General features: G+C 46.9%; 1 protein-coding gene across 5 annotated transcripts in view; it reads left to right on the top strand.

Moving 5' to 3' along the window:
* The window catches only part of LOC119170642 (uncharacterized), a 314,953-nt gene extending 304,606 nt beyond the window's left edge, over positions 1-10,347 (top strand). For all 5 annotated transcript variants that reach the window (XM_075886974.1, XM_075886973.1, XM_075886971.1 and 2 more), the window contains 4 exons: positions 6,381-6,567; positions 7,117-7,358; positions 9,080-9,210; positions 9,744-10,347. In XM_075886974.1, coding sequence (XP_075743089.1) covers positions 6,381-6,567; positions 7,117-7,358; positions 9,080-9,210; positions 9,744-9,953 — 770 coding nt within the window. In that variant the 3' untranslated portion in view covers positions 9,954-10,347. The remainder of the gene's footprint in view (positions 1-6,380; positions 6,568-7,116; positions 7,359-9,079; positions 9,211-9,743) is intronic.
* The last annotated feature ends 10,952 nt before the right edge of the window (positions 10,348-21,299 follow it).

Genomic DNA, 21,299 nt, shown 5'->3' with positions numbered 1-21,299 from the left:
CGGCTGCTGTGGACGTGCAACTAAATCTGTCTATTTGTGCGTGAGCAACATGGGCCACTTTTTGATCTGCTTGCCATTCTTCGCGTGACATTCCAACTTATTGCTACCGCATTCACTGCTCCGCCTTCGCGGCGAAACTGTGACTGTTTTTCTAGATATGGTCAGACACGTTGTAGCTAGCTTAACCAGCTTCCCTGCTTAAAAATGGTTTATTTTTGTTACCATCCACACGACTGTATACTTTTGGGCATCACAAAAATTGCTTGGTGTAACCATAGCATGAAACTCAATGACGGTCCCCATCTTTTTTCAGCGATGACTTCCAGGACGTGGGCAATATATACCAGTTTCGCTTTCAAGCTAGTCACGTGAGGGCTCCAGGATGGGTCACGGTCAACAATGACACCTAGAAAACGATGGTTACGCTTGTAAGAGATGGGCTGGCCAATAATGCTTACCGAGTAACTTGTCATCTCCTTGCGCGTGAAGGCCACTAGTGCACATTTTTTTTTCTGATGAAATGGTTAGACCTTGCGTGCGAAGATAGTCAGATGCTTGCGACGCTGCGCCCTGTATCCTTGCTCGAACTTGTAGGCGTGTCAATGATGCTCAGACTCAGATGTCATCAGCGCATATTGAAACACTGACTGTTTCTGGGAGAGCTTCCGCCAGTTCTTCTCTGCTTACTAAACTTGCAAGTAAAACATTCGAGCACTTTAGGGCGTGCAAACACAGGTACTACGTGTTTGTCTCGGCCTACCACGAACTACCTCAACCGCTGGAACAGTTATAGTGGCTTGGGATCATCCGTTTACGACCTCCGTCGCAACCGACGTGCTGACAGCACATATTTGGCACATTTCACGGATGGTATCGAGCCATTTGGCATTTCTGCCACAACAACGACCGCAGGTGTCGTTCTCTAAGGTCGTCAGTTCCCACCGGGCTTTGCTACCATCCGGTTTTATACCTTCGGCGCGTTCGCCGTCCCCCTTGTGGAGCCTACGACAACCCGACGTTCCATCCATCCCAGGAATAAGTAATAGAAAAGTTCTTTTAACCTTGGCCTTGAAACAAGCTACTCTGGACTGTTCGCACACCTTCTACGCTGACAGAATTCACGTATACACGGATGGATTTACCACCCAGACTAGCTCAACCGGCGCTACTGTCGTTCCGTCGCGACACATCAACATCACTTACAAACTTTGTCACGTGAGCACATGGACTGGTTCGGAAATTGTTGCCCTGCGAGGTGCCATCTATTATATCAAGCAACAACCGGCTATTCGATGGACAGTATTCTGCGACTGCAAGGCGGCTCTACAATGTCTTTCGTCGGCACTTCGTCGCGGGTCGTACGGACAACTGGTATAGGAGATCAGAAAAATGCTGCACTATGCCACGGAACAAGCACACAACGTTGTGTTCCAGTGAATACCAAGTCATTGCGGTATCTTCGGCAACGACATCGCCGATGAAGCAGCCAGAAATGCACATGTACAAACAGACCCTGTGCCCGTAGATTTATCTAGGATTGACTCAGACTTAGGAGTGACCTAAGTAAGCTGGCACTGAACATGGCACTCCAGAAGTGGCAGTCATCACGGCTCACACATCATCGACTATATTCTCTCGATCCATCTCTACGAATGGGGCTACCCTCTCTGGTGTTTCCAGGTTGGAACGTGCAATGTTGTGCCGTCTGCGTCTGGGAGTAGCCTTCACCAATACCCATTCATTTAAGATTGGAATGACCGACAGCACGGAGTGCAACAACTGCGCCATCGATGAGACTACTGAACACCTCTTATCTTACTGCCCGGCGTACACAAACAAGAGGCTTCACCTGCGCAGTGTTCTAAATCAACTGGACAGAAGTGATTTCACGGTCGAAAAAGTATTGGGACCATGGCACTGCCCATCCCAATTCCGAAAGGCAACGAAAGCGCTGTTGCGTTTTCTCAAAGGCACCCGCCTGTTTCATCGTTTGCGATGTGAAACTGTTTACTCGTTGGCCCAGTCAGGGACCTTTTTTCTCCTCCCCTATAACTTTTCTTTGCCCTCTTTTATTCTTCAGTGCAGGGTAGCCTACCGGGGCTGAGCCCTGGTTAACATCCCCGCCTTTCTCCTTATTTTTTATATATCTCTCTCTCTTTGGGCATTAGGAAAATCATATCCTGTTTTGAAACTCCTTTAGAGCGGTGGAAACAGCCCCTCCGTGGTGGTCTAGTGCCTAAGGTACTCGGACACTGACCCGCAGGTCGAGGGTTCAAATCCCGGCTGCGGCGGCTGCATTTCCGATGGAGGGGGAAATGTTGTAGGCCTGTGTGCTAAGATTTTGGTGCACGTTAAAGAACCCCAGGTGGTCAAAATTTCCGGAGCCCTTTACTACCGCATCTCTGATAACCATATGGTGGTTTTAGGATGTTAAATCCTACATATCAATCAATCAGAGCGGCAGAAACATTCCAAACTGAGGAGCTTTCATATCTAAGCTTCACAACACTCAGGCCTTTCCTCAAATCCACGCACGCCCCGCCGCGGTGGTCTAGTGGCTAAGGTACTCGGCTGCTGACCCGCAGGGCGCGGGTTCGAATCCCGGCTGTGGCGGCTGCATTTCCGATGGAGGCGGAAATGTTGTAGGCCCGTGTGCTCAGATTTGGGTGCACGTTAAAGAACCCCAGGTGGTCTAAATTTCCGGAGCCCTCCACTACGGCGTCTCTCATAATCATAGAGTGGTTTTGGGACGTTAAACCCCACATATCAATCAATCAATCAAATCCACGCACTAAGAGGTTTACGGTGCAAACTTCAAAGGATTTTGTTGAGCAGCGATCAGTTAAATATATTCTACTTGGCTGGTAGACATTGGTTACTGGAGAAGAATATTAATGACCGAATCTTTACTCTCGTGCCTGTACCTTCGTGCCAACATCAATGTGCCATCACAAGTTCAGAAATTTTTTAGTACCCTATGGGTCGCTTTCTCCTTATAGCCCACGACAGGTTGAGTGCATATATATTTTATAATAGATTATAATCGTTATGATTTATTAAAGTTTTCATCCATCTATAGCTCTTTGAAGCAATATTGCTGTATTATGGTAATCAGAGTTCATCTCTGCGGTAAGATTATTAAATGCGAAGCATTTCTTAGCGAACTTCGGCGACTTTGGGCGTATCTATCCATCTATCTAGCCGCTTATGTTTGGCTGCTCTCATGGTCACTCCCTCAACTTGGCGGGAACCAAAATTAGCATGGCAGGGTAAAATATAAAATGGTTCGACGAATATGATGCGGCGGTCAAGACTTGAATATTTCCACGATTCCGCCGCGTACATTGTCAAACACTTGCCGCCAGACGCTGGCACTTACCCTCGGGCCGATATGTGGCACTGGTGAGCGGGTATGTGCCAAAGGTGATTGGCACTTAGTATCTACCCAGGAACGACAAGAAGACACATGGGCAATTTTGACGCGTGATCATTGAGAAATACTCGACATCGGTAGCGTCGACCCGACGAATGCAAAGAATAAATGTCAGGGTCCCAGCTGGAATCGAACCCAAGTATTCTTCCTGGCAATGAAGCATTTTACCACAGAGCTACGCCAGGTTTCCGAACTACTTTTCTACTACTACGCTAATATTTGTAAAACGTAAATAGTGGTTGCCGTGCTGCCTACCCAATTTTATAGACACCACATATGTGCTCCTTTGATACAGCCGTCGCATCGGGTTAACGTCAATTGTGGTTAGGTACCATGCGCTGAAGTTGATTTATGTAGCAGTGTCCAGGGCCAGCATCCTCGCGAGCATCAGCGCTTCATATCAACTTCCTATGTTGCTGATACGCAGCTAGATGGCAAGTTGGGCCAGTTGGCCCAACACGTGAGATAGTGGAATCTTGCCACTTCCGAAAGAGAGGAGATGTGTGTGCTAGCCAAGCTACAATTGTGCTGCATGAAAAAAAAATGCGCGTATCTCGACACCTAGTACATGCAAAATATAACAAATGTCACATAATACGGACATTTTTTTTAATTCTGATAGGAGTGGTTTCTGTGGCACCCTATCCTGATGCACATGCGCGAAAGCCCACCGAACGACTTTGAATTCTTTTTCAGACAACTGAAACTTCAGTTGTGAGAGCAAGTATTGTCCTTGTCAGCCTTTTCTGTCCATCTGTTTTTTATTGCGCTTCAACAAAATTTTCAATTATGCTAATACACACGTTCCCACTGGCATCGTTGCACAAGTGCAAACAACTGATTATAAAAACATCTGCAACTCTTCAACATATGCCTGTGCGTGCAACATTTGTACATATATTAGGCGTCATTTCACGACGTGTCGTTCAATAAACGAAAATTGCAACACGGTCACCTTCCCTCCGCATGCTTCGCATAACGTCGATTCCCACGTACATTGGATCTACCGAATTTTTTTCAATGTAGCTCTGCCGTCTCTCGATCAGTGTGGGCGTATTTTTTTTTTTCAAAACCGCAAACACATTATTTGCTCGTTTTCAATGCATTACAGAAACAATTTACCAGCATAGCTATCCCACATCGTAACTTTTAGCAGACTATACTAAATACATCTTCAGTGTGTATTGAGGAGGATCGCTTGAATGAACTGCGCAGTGCTGACAAGAAAAAAAATGTTTGTACCGGATAAGTGTGTGCTGTTGAATGGTGATTACGTGAAAATGCAACAACCAGGAGTGGTCGATAGCTTTATCAGTAATTCCGTCGTCACCTCTCACTTTCGAGTGACTTTATCTACATGATCTTGAGAACACCGTCGCAAAACATTAGAGAAGATAGATAGATGAACAAGAATGTTTTGTTTGTGTCCTTGTTCCTATGGTAGCATACATATGCCACATTCTAGAATGTTTAGAATCGCTGCTTTATCTCACCTTCCTTTTCCTTGAGAACGGCAAACATTATAACGACGACCAAATTTACTCGTCAGGTCAGTACGTTCTTGTGACAAATCCTAACTATTTTTCTTGAGCATGAAGTAACTCGTTTGTGCAGGCAGTTTGAACTTTCATAATAAAGTTGGCAATAATATTTGCCCGATCTGCCGCGATTCGCTACATATGCACCATAGATCATGAGAAACTTTTCACCAAACGCATTTCCGTTGTATTAAAAGTTGCAAAAAATCACTCTTTTTAAAGCGTATCATGGATGCTGAGAGTAAACGGATACCAAAGGCAAATATTAGATCAATGTTTAATGCAGAAGTAATGGTCCAGAAACCTCGTAGTGCTACTTTTGTGCAAAAGAATCGAATATTTGAAATAAAATCATGTTTTAGTGGTCCGCATCGCATTAGCACACTTCAAATTACCCGCCTCAAGTGGAACTTAGTACGTCATTGTTGCCGTGCACAACGTTGCCCGGCTTTACTGCTCGGTCGCCAACGCTAGTAGCCGCAACAGCAATGTTCATTGAACAATTTCCTGCCATGGTCTCCGAGATGGTAGGTGGGCTTAGTTCAACTGGGCCCCGCTAGATGGCACAGCCTCTCCAGTTTAACCAGGCGAAAATTGAACTTTTGAGTCACTAGCGCCATTTTGCATAGTAACGTCTTGCTGTTATTTTTTTCCGTGAATCAAACAGAAACGACCAAGCATCATTTTATCGCATATCTTGATGCACGAATACTTCTTTGTTTAGTACAGCTAGTTTGATTACTAGAGATTGATTGTAGGCTGTAACTCTAGCGTCATCGTAATCATTTTGCGAATGTGCTACTGCGGCACTTGTGTTATTGTGCATTTGCATTAATTTCTCGGTAAGCGGGACACTGTCGTTGATAATATTATTGTTTTAGACGTTGTTATACATTGAGCTTTCACTCGGACATACTCTGTTGTTTGACCTCAGTGTCCCTTTATGGTTTACTAATGGGTCATGTAAACCAACAGTTTCGAGTCGTAATTAACTCGCTTTGACGTGTGAAGGGGTTTCGACTTGTCTTATTGTAAGAGAGACTTACGTTAGAGTAGACCGTAATTGCGTGTGACGGATGCATAGTTCAATGTATTATTTATTGCCTGAATACATGAAACCCGATACAAGTGGCCGAAATCACAAAACCTTTCCCTCATAAGCGTTTTTCCCCATTGGCCAGCCGATTTCGCTAATGTCTCACATCTTGATTGACTAAAATATTCTCTTACATATTCCTTTGTATAAGATGTTTTTTTCTTGGATATGAGCCCACGTCTTTTCGCTGAATATTCTCTTACAATTTTTGTGTCAGATGTTTTTTGTGAATTCGAGGCCACGTCTTTTCGCTGCATCATGGACAAAATAGAATATAATTCGTTCGATCCATTTTTTTTCTTTTACTTTTCAGAGTGCGGGCACTGGAACGCAACGCTAGTGGCCTCTTCCGGCAATTTCTCTGAGTCCGGTATAACGGATGCTGGTCATTCCGAACACTGGCCATCCATCGGTGTCCTGTCCTCAAAGGACCGACACTGCCCTGCTCACCTGATTTCAAATCGCTGGCTCCTGGCTTCCGCGCCCTGCTTGAACGAAAGGTAAACCAACGCATCACCGTCCGTGTGTGGCCCGCTTGGGCTTGCGTAGGGTTCTCCATTGTTGAGGTGGGGGAAGGAGGGGGCTAGTTTTATCGTACAGCCTCCCCCATCTTTCTCTTTTAGGTGGACAATGAACCAAAAAATGAAAATAAAGTGGTGACGTGCCTCTGGCAATGAACTGCCTTTCAATTTCTGCTTTAGTTTATTTATAATCAACTTGGGTCTCTGGTTTCGTGTCTTCCAGGAGTAAAATTGGAGAAGAAGCAGTTCTTAAAGTGCAGCATCACGGGCCACTACTCTCAATAACTGTCGTCGTCTTAATCTTGGCCTAAACAGTAATGGAACAAGTCTGAATGAGTAACAGTATAGGGCAGGGATTATTTAACAATATTATTTAACAAGGCAATATTTAACCCCAAGGGCAACTACAAGGATGCATCACACAGAAAGAAAAAAGTGTTATACTTTATGTTATAAATTTATTCGCAACATTGAAATGGAGACACTATATATAAACCCGAAACGTCCTTCTATCTTGAAACGTCGCAGTGACGCTGGCTCCTGGACGTTCCGGTTCCTGCTGTCGCACAACGCATCATCCACACCGCATTACTCCGTCAGCGTCATTCTGTTCAACCACGGACTGAACATGTCTCGGCAACCGGACGTGGCACTAGTACGCCTGAATCGCACCGTACAGGTCTCCGACCAGGCCGCTCCCATATGCCTTCCAGATAAGAAAGCAAAGCCGAAGAGCTGCGTAATCGCTGGAATGGTAACATCCACAGCAGGTGAGTCGCCTTGCAATAACTGTTCAAGTTTACCATCCCAAAATCAATGTGACTGCGAGGTGGGGCACCGTAGTGAAGGAATCCGGAAATTTAGACTACCTGGGGTTATTTAACTTGCACCTAAATCTAAGCACACGGGCCCCAAGCGGTCTCGCCTTCATCAAAAACGCGGCCGCCGCGGCCAGGATTCCATCCCGTGACCTTCTGGTCAGCAGTTTTGCGCCTTAACCACTAGAACGCCACCGTGTTGGGTAGCGCCGCCTTGGTAGCTCTCGAACATTGTGGCCAAGAGTATTACATAACGTCTACTAAGACACTTAGTTTCTTTGATTCTATTACAACACTCAAGTACAACACTCGCGATTGGATGTGTCTTAGCTATATGGTGATGGGTTCAGCGGGTAAATACTAAAGGCCTTGGCGCTCTATTTTAAAATTCTGTGTGACTTTCATTGCAAAAAATGGCCCTGTAACTGCATGTAATCTGCATATGTCGTCGAAAGGCGATAGTCTTGCGTGTAGAGAGAGTTAACAAAACATTTATTTGATGTTCTGCACAAGAAAATCGGTGAATGGTATTACGGAGGCGGTGCGTTAGAGTGCCTCGAGTGTGCAGCGGAGGCGAACGAGCGCATCAAGTCACGTCACACGTGAGACATGAGCGCCATCTGGCAGTTTCTTTTGGAAACCAAGCGGGTGGCCGTGCGCGCCCGTCTCGGAGGTGATAAGGTGTAGAACGGGAGGCGACGGGTAGGTGCCACCACCATCTCGTCATAGCAAAGCGTTGGAAACACTCCTCGTTCCCTGCAAGCGTTGCATGGTACCTAAGTGCAGCGTGATAAGTGCTGCGGTCCTTAAAATTACTTATGTGTGCGTTTTCTAGTAAGAGATGCATATGCAGAATATATGCGTGTTGTTATGGTGCCCCAGACATGCGCAATAATCGCTTTTTAATTGACGATTGCACAAGCATGAACGCTCAACCTTGAGCAACATTGGTGGTCACTGCGGATGGGGTCGGCCGTTTCAAGTACCGAATGCCGGTAAGCGTGGACAAACAGACAAATGTAAGACAAATGTAAATGAGAACCTAAGACGCAAAAATTTTTGCGTCTTAGGTTCTCAAGAGAAACTATCGTCTTTAATAAAGTGTCAGCACAGGCACAATTATTATTTCAACGGAAGAAGGAAGAGATAAGAAGGCTTGTATACGGACACGTAGATAGCTTCAAAAGTTCCGATGCCAGGTATAGCTGTTTCGTAAGTTATGCACACGTAGCCTTTATATGTATTTTCCTGTGCGTGTGTGTTTCGAAATAAGCTTGTTCGTGCCAGTACTACATGTCAAGGGATGTCAAGATAGCACTCTGTGCTAACCATGGTGACAAGTTCGGCAAAGCGTGCCATATCGTAGCGATTCCATAGAGTACCGTCGGTACAGTCAAACACCTCTGCAGCGCATGCTGCTACGGCAAAGTGGCAACGAATTCCTCTATGTCTTATGTAACAGCTACAGTGGGAGGGTCTCGGAATGCTACAATTACAAACAATTGGACGGTATAGCGAAGCATGTTAAAGATTCATAGCACTTTGTTACAAAGGTGCTTTACTTACTTCAGAGGTACCATGTGCAAGACTCACTGAAATATGTTATGGAAGTTCATATCTTACAATTAGGCTGCTAGTAATTCCCTTACAATAAATAAATCATTTTCTTCCAGATCATGCACATCGGCTGGTCGTTACACCTGTCCACGTCATGACGACTTCACACTGTCACATCGACCACGCTGAACATGATGGCAACACACTATGCATACAGGGATTGAATCATACAACGCCTCTATGTCAGGTAATATGCTTCGAAATTCTTTCTGCACATTCTAGATGTTAAGATAGTAACACATGCCATGAAATGGACCATGGCAGGTTTATCGTAGTAACTGTAGCCAGTCAATGGCATGCACATTGAACGGATACGAGGTATAAGGCAAAAATAGAGCTATCTTCATTAGTTTACCTTTTTGCACTTTTGGTTCAAACCTTTTACATCCTTTGTATTCCATTTTGTCATTACTCTACTCCGTCTTTGGGGGTGCTGAGCTATGCTCTCGTTCGAGCAAGAAAACACAGCTCCCCCCATCACACCCTATAGTATCCCCTGGTATCCTCAGCTTTGGTCACATGTAGGCCAAGAAGACATGGCGACATTAACGTATGAATTTTTGTTGAATGTGTATCCAGATGTGACAGTTACTGCATATTGTTCCCATTAAATTCTGGTTGATAACCAGAAATTAAGTGCAACACCAATTAAACATCTGAGATGCTGCGGGAGACTTCCTAATGCCAACCTCACTCGTGGTTTCCACACTCTCTTTGCAGCACACCACAACGGTAGCCCTAATGTGCACCAGTCATCACAGCCAATGGGAGCTGCGCGGCTGGGTCTCGCAGCCGACGATTCAGAGGCTATGCTCGGAACGAGGCGACGGCAATACCACGGCGGCGCTGCACGCGTTGGATGAGGGCAGCATCCTACACGCGAAGCACTGGGTCCTCGACGTAGTCGGTCACGGCCTGGCAGTCAACTAATGAGGATCATTATCAACAAGCGGAATAGCGTACGTCTCGGTGACGTCGTCGTTGCGTACGCGTCATCCGCTTCTTAGATACACCTCCCGACCGCGCACGAGAGGAACACTGTGATACAACAAAATATGGGACACCGTTCTCCATTACTCCCTTCCTTCCTCCTCCTCATTTTTTCCCCTTCCCAGTCTGTGCGCGTGGACACTATAAATTTCAACCGCCGTGCCAGCGTTACAAGACGTGCATCGGAGAAAAAATGAAAAAAAAAAAAATTTGCGAGTCAAAGTGACGGGCTTCAAACGCCGCAGCGTAATACAACACACAAGAGGAGCCATGAACACAGAAAGGACGACGAGACGCAGTTGCCAAGCAGGGGGTCCAACGGAAGCCAACAAAATGTGCTCGTGCCACTGTGGTGTGTGCGTGTGTGTGTGTGTTTGTGGTCTAGCGGGGCGACGAACGTATTAGCTGCGTCATTTGTGTTATGTAATAAGGTGCGCGCGCGATTCTATATAGGTGCGGTAAAGGCTGCTTGCGTGCATTTTAACGACACAAGCGTGCATGCGCGCAGTGTGTACCTCTAGGATGGAACAAAAGGCGTCAGCGAACGGGACTGTGTTTGTATTTGAATGTGTTTGTGATTGCTTTTGTATTTGACTGTCACATTTTCTCCGTGGTTCTGATTTATAGCCCTGTATATTTCTTTTCTCGATAGCTTTACCGGGTGCCAATGTCTACTCCAGCGGAGTCTGTGTGGTTGGTCGTGCTTATATGTTAATAGGTCACAGTAGAAAACAAGCATTTCGCTTGTATGCGCCACCGTAGCGATGTACTCTATTTTGATGGCGAGCGTGCTGTATTCACTTGTGACTTCTCTTTCGGCTGTCCCGTGTATGGTCTTCCAAGCGGGAAACGTGGCCCTTCCGAAGGGGTGCCGCACGTTTCTGTTTGGTCTTTTTTTTCCTAGTTTAAACAATTGCCGCACCTATTTCTTCCATTTCTTGCAGTATTTTTCTTACGTGTTTTTTTTTTTTGCTGCAATTGTGACCGCTTTTTTTTGTTATTGGTCAGTCATGCAAAGTGCGCATGTTTATTTCAGTGCACGCATCTTTGTGTCTGTGAGTGCTTTAATGTTTATAATTGCTCAGTAGTTGTGTGAATAGTTGACACGCTTTGCTGGACTTCAAGTGCGAAACGTGAGTGAAACCAAGGACTGTAACTTTTTTTATTTTAGCTTTTTTTCCACGTGTGTACGTGCTAGAACAAAAGAGGAAGTGTGTTTAGATTTTTTTTATTGCTGCAACATGATGTAGTATGTTTAAGAAGAATGCCGCATGCGGTGCATGTCTTGGCTGCTGTCCTTCGAGAAAACGCATTTTTTATAACATATATATATATATATATATAAAAGCCCATTTTCTCCACAGCTTCGTTTCGCAAACTTCGGCTTGCCTACTATATGCGTGCTCATTTTTCGAGAAGCGTGAGTTGTTCTGAAGCAAATGAAAAATTCTAGACCCGCATACATATGCCGTTATAGTTCTCAACTAATCTCTTCTGAGGTATACTGGTGGAAACACATCTTTCCAGTGCATTCTAGGCAACCCAGAAGAATATAATTGAAAATCACTTGCAAATAAACAACATCAGGTCAAAATCGGGATCGCCACATCGCGAGGACGGGTGTAGTGTAACCTTCAGAACTGGTGCGATCGATCGCAGCAACCAGGCACCAGCAACCATTAAGGACATGTGACCCTTCGAGGTGACGTCATTTACACTAACGTAGGCTTGTACACTCTCCACCATTAGGAAGGAGGCTGGAAATGTCAGCCAAAATTCATAGCACTGCACCCACCCCCTCAACACACTTCCACTGAGGTCCTTACAATTACAACGCAGCGCAAGAACAACTTAATAGACGGGAAGTGAGAGGGGGTGCACACGTATGGATACGAATACTGGTTGCGGTTGCAGAGAACGTTGCACCGGATAGCGTCAGTTGACGCTGCTTTCATTAAATCGATCGCACGTGCATAGTCACAGAAAGCTTGCATACATTGGGTCTATCTCCCTCTGCTTACAGCAACTCGATTATAGTGGCTAAACATTCATGGAGTTCGGCTGCCAAGTTATTCGTGGAAGCCTCGAAAATAAAAGAACACAGGGGGTGAAGATCCACTGATTGTCTTTTTTAGTTTATTATTTTGTCATCGGTGTTTCCCGTTGCATTTCTGTGGTTGTATGCGTAAATTTTGTTTTTGGTTTGTGTGCGAACTCGTGCGTTTGTGTGCGTGATGTGTGTACATGCATGGCCGTGCGTCCGATTGCGTGTGTACTGGAATGTTTTTTTTTATTAATCTAGGTGCGTAATCTGTTCTAGGATATTTATATAAGCTGTTTTTTTATTCCTCGCTTTAACATTGTCGTGTGTTTCCCTAACAGATTCTCTGTTTCTGTCTCTTTGTACCATGGTTGTCTTATCCTCAGCAATCCCCATCGTTTAAATTGTGAACCAGCTGAAACACGGCCTGTATGAGTTGTGACCAAATGTCAATAAACACGGCGAAAAAAACCCGGAAGCTCACTTGCCCCGAGCCACTCACTTCGAACGTGCTTCAGCATTCGCTGTGTTGCTCTTGCAACCGCCAATGCAGAAATACACAGTCCACACAGAGAGAAGACAGCGAAATTCACAGCTGGTATTAAGCATTTAGGGCAATCACACTACAGATTTCTTTGGCACACACGCAAGTCAAGTGAGCAGCTACAAATAAATACCGCGCTCGCCGATTGGGGCCCCGTCCACGGACTTCTTTAACTGGCCCCCAATCTTTTACTTTTTTCTCAATCTTTACTTTTCTGCCCTTTTTATCCCTCTTTATCTGTTGCGCAAAACGATTACATGAACTCAGTACATGTTCTATTGTCTCGTCACTATCGCACGACTCACATCTGCAGCTATTCGCCATTCCTATAAAAGATTACGCCTTTGTGAAAGCTACTCTTAACCACAGGTGGCACATTAAAGTTGCATACAGGTGGGAGAGGTCCGATGGAACTTGAAGCTTTCTTGATGAAGTCAATTTATGTAGGCGATGGTTCCTGCACTGGGGTCACTCAGCCACGCTTGCGACGAGTGAAGGCCCCTTGAAGCGTCGGTTCTCGAGAAGGGGATAGGGGTTGTCTGGGCGTCCTGGTGGGCGGACCGGGCTGTATCAACAAGGTCATTGCCGACAATGCCACAATGTCCCGGTAACCACTGGAACACCATGGACGTCATGTAATTTCGATAGAGCTTTGTGAAGCACTTCTCTGAATTTATTTACTAGTTGTTTATGCACCCTTTGTCGTAAAGCTGATTGCAAGTTCTGAAGGGGTGCCTTAGAGTGGCAGAACACAGCCCATTTTTGAGGCCGAGCTTCCGCGATATAGAGTATCGCAGCCCGTAAGGCGGCAAGCTCCGCTGCTGCATGGTGATGTCCTGTGAGACACTTTGAACTTTATGGTGACTTGGTACGCCGGAATTGCAACATCACCTGTGGAGCTGTCTGCCGAGACGGATCCGTCGGTGTAATTGGGTCCTTTGGCCATATTTTTAAAAGTTGTTGACCTATATATGAAAACAACAAAAAGAAAATGCAGGTGGCCAACATCAGCAGGAGGTACAACGGGCTCAAACCAATCTAAAGAGGCCCTGCAACACTTTTTGAGCATGGTCAGAAAACGCTGTCGATCGGCAGTCGAAGCCTACGAGAACACGCGAGCCAAGCATTATAGCGCAGCACGCAGCTTCGAATTCGCAATAAATTCTCAAAATCAGCTAAAAGTTGCTTCCTCTTAATTCTCTCAACAAATTGCACTAAAATCTCAAAAATCACTCGTCACAGCCATTGTATCAGCCATTGGCTCATTTTAGCATGTCGCACTCGTTCGTTACTGAGGCCGCCGCGGGAGGCCGTTACTTGTGCACGCATGCGCGCGCGATCGTACTGATGAGCCCCATATTCGAAGGAAAAGAAGAAATAGAGAGAAAGGAATAAAGGTCACAAAGTACGCGTGACGTACCTCCTCCCCCATGCCATTTCTCCCTGCTTAGCTTCCAGCGCTGTCATCAGGACGAGAAAAGAGAGAATCCAATCGCAGCATTCGACAAATCTTTGTAATTTTGTTGGTAATGGACAGATTATTGAGAAAAAAAATTGCAGCGGTGAATTAGTAGGGCCACAAGCTCTTTTAGTGATGTGGAAATATATGAGCGCACAAGGTAGAGGGAAAAGCACTTGACAGGAAAGACGCATTATTTCCCCATTATGTTTACCAACTGGGCCAGCATTTCACTTTATTGAAATCCTTTAGTGAGTTCATTTCATGGCTACTTGAAAAAGTGTTTGCAAGGCCCTATTTAACATATATGAATAGTGTAAATATCCCTTGGTAATTTCTTAAATAAGCTAACTTGTTTAAAAAACGTGGCTGATTTCCCTCAATATGAATCGGCATAATAGAAAAGTGGAACGTGTCTTTACCGAGGTAGTTGAGCGTTTATTGTGCATTGTTTCAGCAATAGCAACAAATTACAAAGTCACCTCAAGAAAGGCAATCAGCTCAAAACTTGCTGCGCACAGCTCAAGCAGAACGCACGCACAAAATTAACAAACACATGATGAGCGTGGACTAATAACTGTCACAATTCTTCCTGAGTTGTGTGTCAGCAGCGCGCTCCTTTCGTAAGCGCGGCCACGGCAGCGTGCGAAGTGACCTTCGTCCTTTCTCGAATTAGAAGTCTGGTAAGCGCATGCGCAGGAGAGACCACGCTCCGTGGGACCGTGGGGGCGGCGCTTCGTGGAAGCGGCGGCTTTGAGAACACGGTCGAACACGAGGCCATCGCGCCATCTCGCCACTGATAACGAGAACGCGCTAAAGTTTCGAAGCACTGACGAACGGTGTATGGTGTTGAAAAGGGGTTTATTGACGTGGGCTGCGATGGCGGCTCCACGTACAAAACAGAATCGGAACACAGCAGCGTCTAGTCAGATGCCGGTGATGATCAGAGCGAGGTGAGCGAGAGGAGCCAAGAACCCAGTACCCAAGCGCTAGCGATTCTGCTTGCCAACGATGCATCTTCTTCTTAACAATTTGCCCCCACTGAAAAAGAGTCATTCTGGCGACCTAAGAGCTTGGAGACAGATGACTATCTATGATACGACTTGAGGCGGGCCACGTGGACGATGTCACGTTCACGCCGGCGCATGTCGTCAGATGGGCAAACTGGCTCAATTAGAAACTTCACCGGGGAGGTTTGCTCCAAAACGCGGTAAGCACCCTCGTGCTTTCGGAAGAGTTTTGAGGAAAGGCCATGGGTTTGTTAAGGAACAACCAGCCATGCAAGAGATCCCGGGGAATAGCTGTGGCTTCGTGGAGAGCCGGCATTGTTTCCTTCTGGCGCTGTTGTTCTTGTGACGTGAAGATGCGTGCCAGTTCGCGGCACTCTTCTGCTTGTCGGGCAGCTTCAGACGCAGGTGGGCATTCGGATGCGTCAGGACAGTATGGAAGGAGAGTGTCGATGGTGTGAAAGGTTCGTGTTCATAGAAGAGGAAGAAAGGTGAAAATCCGGTGGTGGACTGTGCTGTGGTCTTGTATGCTAGTGTTATGAATGGAAAAATGTGGCCCCAGTTAGCATGATCAGATGTCACATACATCGCGACCATATCGCCGATGGTGCAGTTAAATCTCTATACATGTGAGCCCGTTAGTCTGTGGTCGGTATGCCGTGGTCTTGCGATGAACAGTGTGGCATTTGGAAACTAGAGCTGCGACGACTTCTGATATAAAGGCTCGACCTCGGTCACTGAGTAGTTCTCGAGGTGCACCATGTCGAGGTATGAAGCGCCGGAAGACGAATGACCCTACGTCCCGCGCAGTGGCACTTGGAAGGGCGGCGGTTGCAGCGTAGCGTGTTAAATGGTCCACAGTGACTATATGATCCACCAATTGCCATCTATCTTTATCGATATAGTGGGCCATACAAATAAAGTTCCAACCCGATCGAAAGGTTTGGCAGGGCACGGAAGTGGCCGAAGTGCACCAGGCGAGTGGAAAGGCGGCGATTTACGGCGCTGACAGTCAGCGCAGTGCGAAACAAATTAGCGAACAAAATTATACATTCCGTACCAGTAGAAGCGATGGCGAGTGCGTTCGTAAGTTGTGAAAACTCCGGTATGACCACATTGCAGATCGGAAGGAGGCGCATTTTTGTGATCGCAAGATGCGGAGGACCACCAAGAGTCACTTACGACCTTTAGGGGCGAAGTTGCGTCGATGTAACAGCCGATCACGCAGGGGCGGCGCCAGGGGGGGGGGGGGCAAGGGTGGGCTGGAGCCCTTCCAAAATTCTCGCCTGCCCCCCTATGCCCACCCAAGTGCCCGGAAGCATATATTGAAAACCTAGTAGGAGCAAAGCTAGCTTGCCCCCCCCCCCCCCCCCGGAGGAACACACTTTTCGTGGTTGCCCCCCCAGTAAAAACATCCTGGCGCCGCCCCTGCGATCACGAATGACGATATGAGCACCTTGACGTCGGAGAGAGTGCGACACCAAAGTGGTCGACGATCCAGAGAGACAATCAAAAAAAGTGAAGCAATCCACAGGTTCTGGTGTTGTTCACTGGCTAAGGAGTCAGGATCGAGAGATGAGATGGAGTTGGTGCATTTCGTTCCGCATGCCGAGTGGGAAGATAAAGGAGAAGGGACAGGACGTCTGCGTCAGAGTGCTTGTGTTCACTGAGGCAGATGACGCGAATGTCATACTTCTGGATTCGCAGTGCCCAGTCGGCAAGGTGGCCAGAAGGGTATTTCAATATGCCAACAGAGTGCATGGTGATCCGTCACCAGGTCGAACGGGCAACCTTACAAATAAGGGCGGAACTTTCGAAGCGCCATCACTATAAAGCTAAGCACTCCTTTTAAGTGACGTTGTAATTGGCCTCAGCTTTAGGGAGCGTGCGACTCGCATAAGCGATGACGTATTCGGAGTAGCCCGACTTACGTTGGGTGGGGACAGCGCGAAGACCAACCTCACTAGCGTCTGTGTGAACTTCAGCAGCAGCTGTTGAGTCGAAATACAGAATAATGGGAGGAGAGGTGAGCGAACGATGGAGCGTGGCAAACGCGACGTCGCAGTCAGGAGACCAGGAGGAAAGGTCTGCGTCACCGCGTAGGAGGTTGGTCAGTGGTGACATGATCGAGGCGAAATTTCCAACGAAGCACCGGAAGTAAGAGCACAGTCCGACTAAACTGCGCAGTACTTTGAGCGCAGCAGGTTTCGGGAACTCGGCGACAGCACGAAGTTTTGCAGGGTCGGGTATACCGAACACCGTGGATGCTTGGAAACGGTGTGCCCTAAGATGAACAGCTCTCGCGTGGCAAAGCGGCTCTTCTTGAGGTTCAGTTGAAGCCTATGCGGTTAAACACGTCAGAACTTGTCGAAGCCGATGCAGATGGGCAGAAAAATCGGGACTTCACAGTGTATAGAAATGGCTTGCCGTTAACACTCCAGTCAAAGTTCGCTTTGCGGCCCAGTAGTAAGCGCCGCGCGCGGAGAATCGAGAAATTGCTGGTTCGATTCCGCGCGACAGATGTTTGCCTTCCATTCTTTTTTTACAACTTCTATATATATTTTTCAACATCACTTCCGTGACGGAAGTACGTCAGGGAGCCGTGGTGGACCTCGGCATGCGTTGAAAACAGGAAAAAAACTAATGAGCGTGACATTTGAATGCGAGCCAGTTAGGTTCTCCGGAAATAGCAGATCGAAATGCATCGGCGGGGTGTTTCCCTAAGTTCAACGTTTGGGGCATGTGCGCGCGCGTGCGTGCGCGTGTGTGTGTACCTGAAATACATTATTGGTGCACTCTAGCCCTTCTCGCTTCTTCTGTGTGTACGTGTGTGTGTGTGTGTATGTGTGTGCGTTTAAAATGCGTTGCTTTTTGTACGTGCGAAAGTCCGAACTTGACAGCAAGATGGATGTCACCCGGTAGCGTGAAAGATGAAGTAGGCGTTGATGACAATTTTAACATACAATAGTCGGTCAGAACTCGAAGTCCATTTCGTCACCAGGAGTTGGGTAGCCGGTCAAGTCACAGTTTGTTGATTCAGGCTGCCGTTCCAACCAGCGATGCCGTATAGAAACCTTCGGCAGGCTGTTTTCCACTGCGAAGACAAGACACTCGTTGGAATACTGGTACGGTTTTCGAAGGAAATTGAGCAAGAAATGAACATTCATGCATGCGTTGTTGACGCCAAGATTCGTGTAGAGGGAAAGTGGAGCAAGCAGATACCGTTATCAGTTGCAGGGGGTTTTGCCTACCTTTGTTGGCGCCAATGCGATTATAATCGAGAGCATCCACGCAAGATTATATAGTGAAGGGAGCTCATTTGAGTATGAAGCGATATCGTGATAAAGTGTTGGTAGATAATGTGCGTCGGTATTATCATCGCGATGCCACAGTGATGGCATTGCGTATTACCTATGCATGACAACTGAAGAAGTAGATACGCGCAATGTTTTTTGTTGGTGAATAGTTCGAAAAATTGCGCCGTGGTCGTGTTGTGTCACGGAAGCGCACACGTAAATGGATCGCAATGCGTAGGGAGGGGGGGAGGGGACTCGATTTTACTTTACTGTATTCGTCAGCTTTCTCTTTTGTTAGGTGCGTAATTACTTCTGAGACCTACCCCGGAAGTAGAGACGACAAACGCATGGGGCCGTGACTCCTGGTCTAAACCTTCCCTTTAGCAAGTTCTTTTAAAATTGACGAGAAACAAGCCAATGTCCTCCCCTGTAGCTTGTTAGACCTCATCAGGTCCGTCATTTTGAACTTGACGCACACTGCTGTATCGCTGCCTCCTGCTCTAGAATTATGCATAATCTCTATAGCTCTAGGCGCTTCAGATCAACCTCATGCTTCCTTTCAGCTTGGACCTACTCAATGTCTTTGACATACTCTGAGAGGTCCTAGCCTTCCGTCGCTGTCCCAACGATCCGCTCGATCAGTTCTGACCTTGTTAGGGAGTCCGGTACTTCTGAAGTTCAGTGGGAGGGAATGTCAATTAAATCACACAGCAATAAGTATCAACTGAACAAATGGCTAAACACATCTTTCAAGCCACAAAGCAGAAGTCAGGGTTATTTAACACAAGTTTTGAGAAAATGGCAATTTGCAAGTTGACATAAGTCCATTTCTGTCCCACAGTATTAGTGCTATGTTACTCTATTTATTGGAAGTGCTTCTCTTGTGGAACACATCTTGCGGTCTGTGCTGTATTTTCTGCGTTCCACAGCGCACCAGCGGGGTCTCAAGCCCCCTACATCGCGGTAATGGATGTACAATCCCCGGAGATCCCGCCCGGTACCAGTTTATCCACGGGCATTGCTTCAAGAAAGCGTGGTAATGCATCTAGCGAGAGTGAGGACACCGAGCTGTACTCTGCATCAGACGACGAGTCCTCGAAAGATGGCTTCGAACTTGTGCTCTACCGCAAGGCCAAACGAAGAATTATGAACGCATCACCGGCATCATCAAGTACAGCCACTGTGAGGACAGCGCCTCAGCGATGGCCTCACTCCATTCTGCCCGTGCCGCAGACCACCACGGCCAATATACGCATCCTCAACAGGCAAGCACTGTCCTTGTACCTTGAGAACAGCGTGCCTAACGAGATAAGGACATCAGGTTGAACACGAGGAAGAATGTTTTGGCAATCGACGTGATGAACCCGAGTGCACTGAACACGCTACAGCATGTGTCGGAGCTGGGAAACAACAAAGTCCGATCCATCATACCAGCGAATGGTGACACCTTAACAGGAGTTATCTATGATATAGACACTAAAATCGCCAATGAAGATTTTCCTGTACTGATAAAACCAGTGAGTGAAGACAACGTCATTGTGCATGCTGGTCACCTAGGCAACTCTCGTTGTGTGCGAATAACATTCAAGGATGACTGTCTTCCCTCTTACGTGAAGGTTGGCCATTTTCGTCACCCGGTTCGGCCATTTTTTCCGAAGCCTATGCAGTGTTACAAGTGCCAGAAGATTGGCCACGTGAAGGGCATTTGCAGGAATTCCGCAGTGGGCCCCCGATGCGCTGAACACCACTCAGAAGACGACTGTAGTGCAACTACGTTGAAATGCCCCAACTGCCACGGCGCTCACAGTGCTTCCTTCAAGGACTGTCCTCAGATTAAGAAAGAGATTTATATTCTGAGGCAAATGGTGCGAGACAACTCGACTCACAGAGAAGCTGCACAAAAAGTAAGGTGAAGGCGCCGTCATCGTCGAAGGTCCTCACGAAGGACAGTGCATAATCTAACGAGAAAGTCAGAAACTCAAGTGAAATCGACAGGCGCGGCTCCTATCATAGCAAACATCTGCGCTGAAAGAGAAGATGCTGGGAGATCTCTCTCACCAAAGGAATGGCCACCCCTTCAGCCTAGACGATCTGTTGAGCCTCAACAGAAGCCGCCTACACGACCTGTTGAGCCTCAACAGAAGCCACCTCAGAAACAAGCACAAGGTGCTGCAACAGCTGGGAAGCCAGATCATCGCGTGATGGTGATGCTAAGATCATTAGTCGACACCATTCGCGTGTTGTTAAGCGACATGAATACACCGTCAGCCAAAAGTGCCCTTCAAGTACTGGACGCGCTTAGTCCAGTGCTAGCAGCCCTAGTGTAGAGCATGGCTAACTCACCACTGTCTTTCAGGGATGAGGTTCGTAAAGCAGCAATACTGCAGTGGAATGCCAGGGGACTGAGATCACGCATTGGTGACTTTCGTCGATTTGTGTACGTCAATAAGTTTCCCGTAATCGTCATCTGTGAGCCGAACTTATCGAGTGCAATACGACTCTCGGGATATGAACCTTTTATGTCATCCACTGTTACTGAAAGCAGCAAGGTTCTGGTGTTCATTAGCCGAGACCTCACTTACATCCTTCAACCTGTACCACTCATGACGAAAACCAATACGTATGCTTAAGAGTGAAAAAAAGGAGGCTCAACATCACTGTGGTTGGCGCATAGCTATCACCATCAAGCCGGTTCGATCAAAAAAGACTACGAGACCACATAGCGTTAACTCCTGACAGATGTGTTATCATCAGGGATTTTAACGCTCATCATACATTATGGGGAAGTCAGAATACCAACATGAAGGGCAGCAACTTGGTGTCTTTTGCCTCCAACAACAAACTTTGGTTACTGAACGATGGCAGTCCTACATTTTTGCGTGGCTCCACATACAGTAGCTGTCTCGACTTGGCTTTTGTTTCGCGAAGCCTAGTGAAAC

This window comes from Rhipicephalus microplus, chromosome 2, assembly GCF_043290135.1.
Source record: "Rhipicephalus microplus isolate Deutch F79 chromosome 2, USDA_Rmic, whole genome shotgun sequence".
NCBI lineage: Eukaryota > Metazoa > Arthropoda > Arachnida > Ixodida > Ixodidae > Rhipicephalus > Rhipicephalus microplus.
Note: the sequence above shows the minus strand (reverse complement) of the source record. Positions and strands in the feature narration are given on the sequence as shown.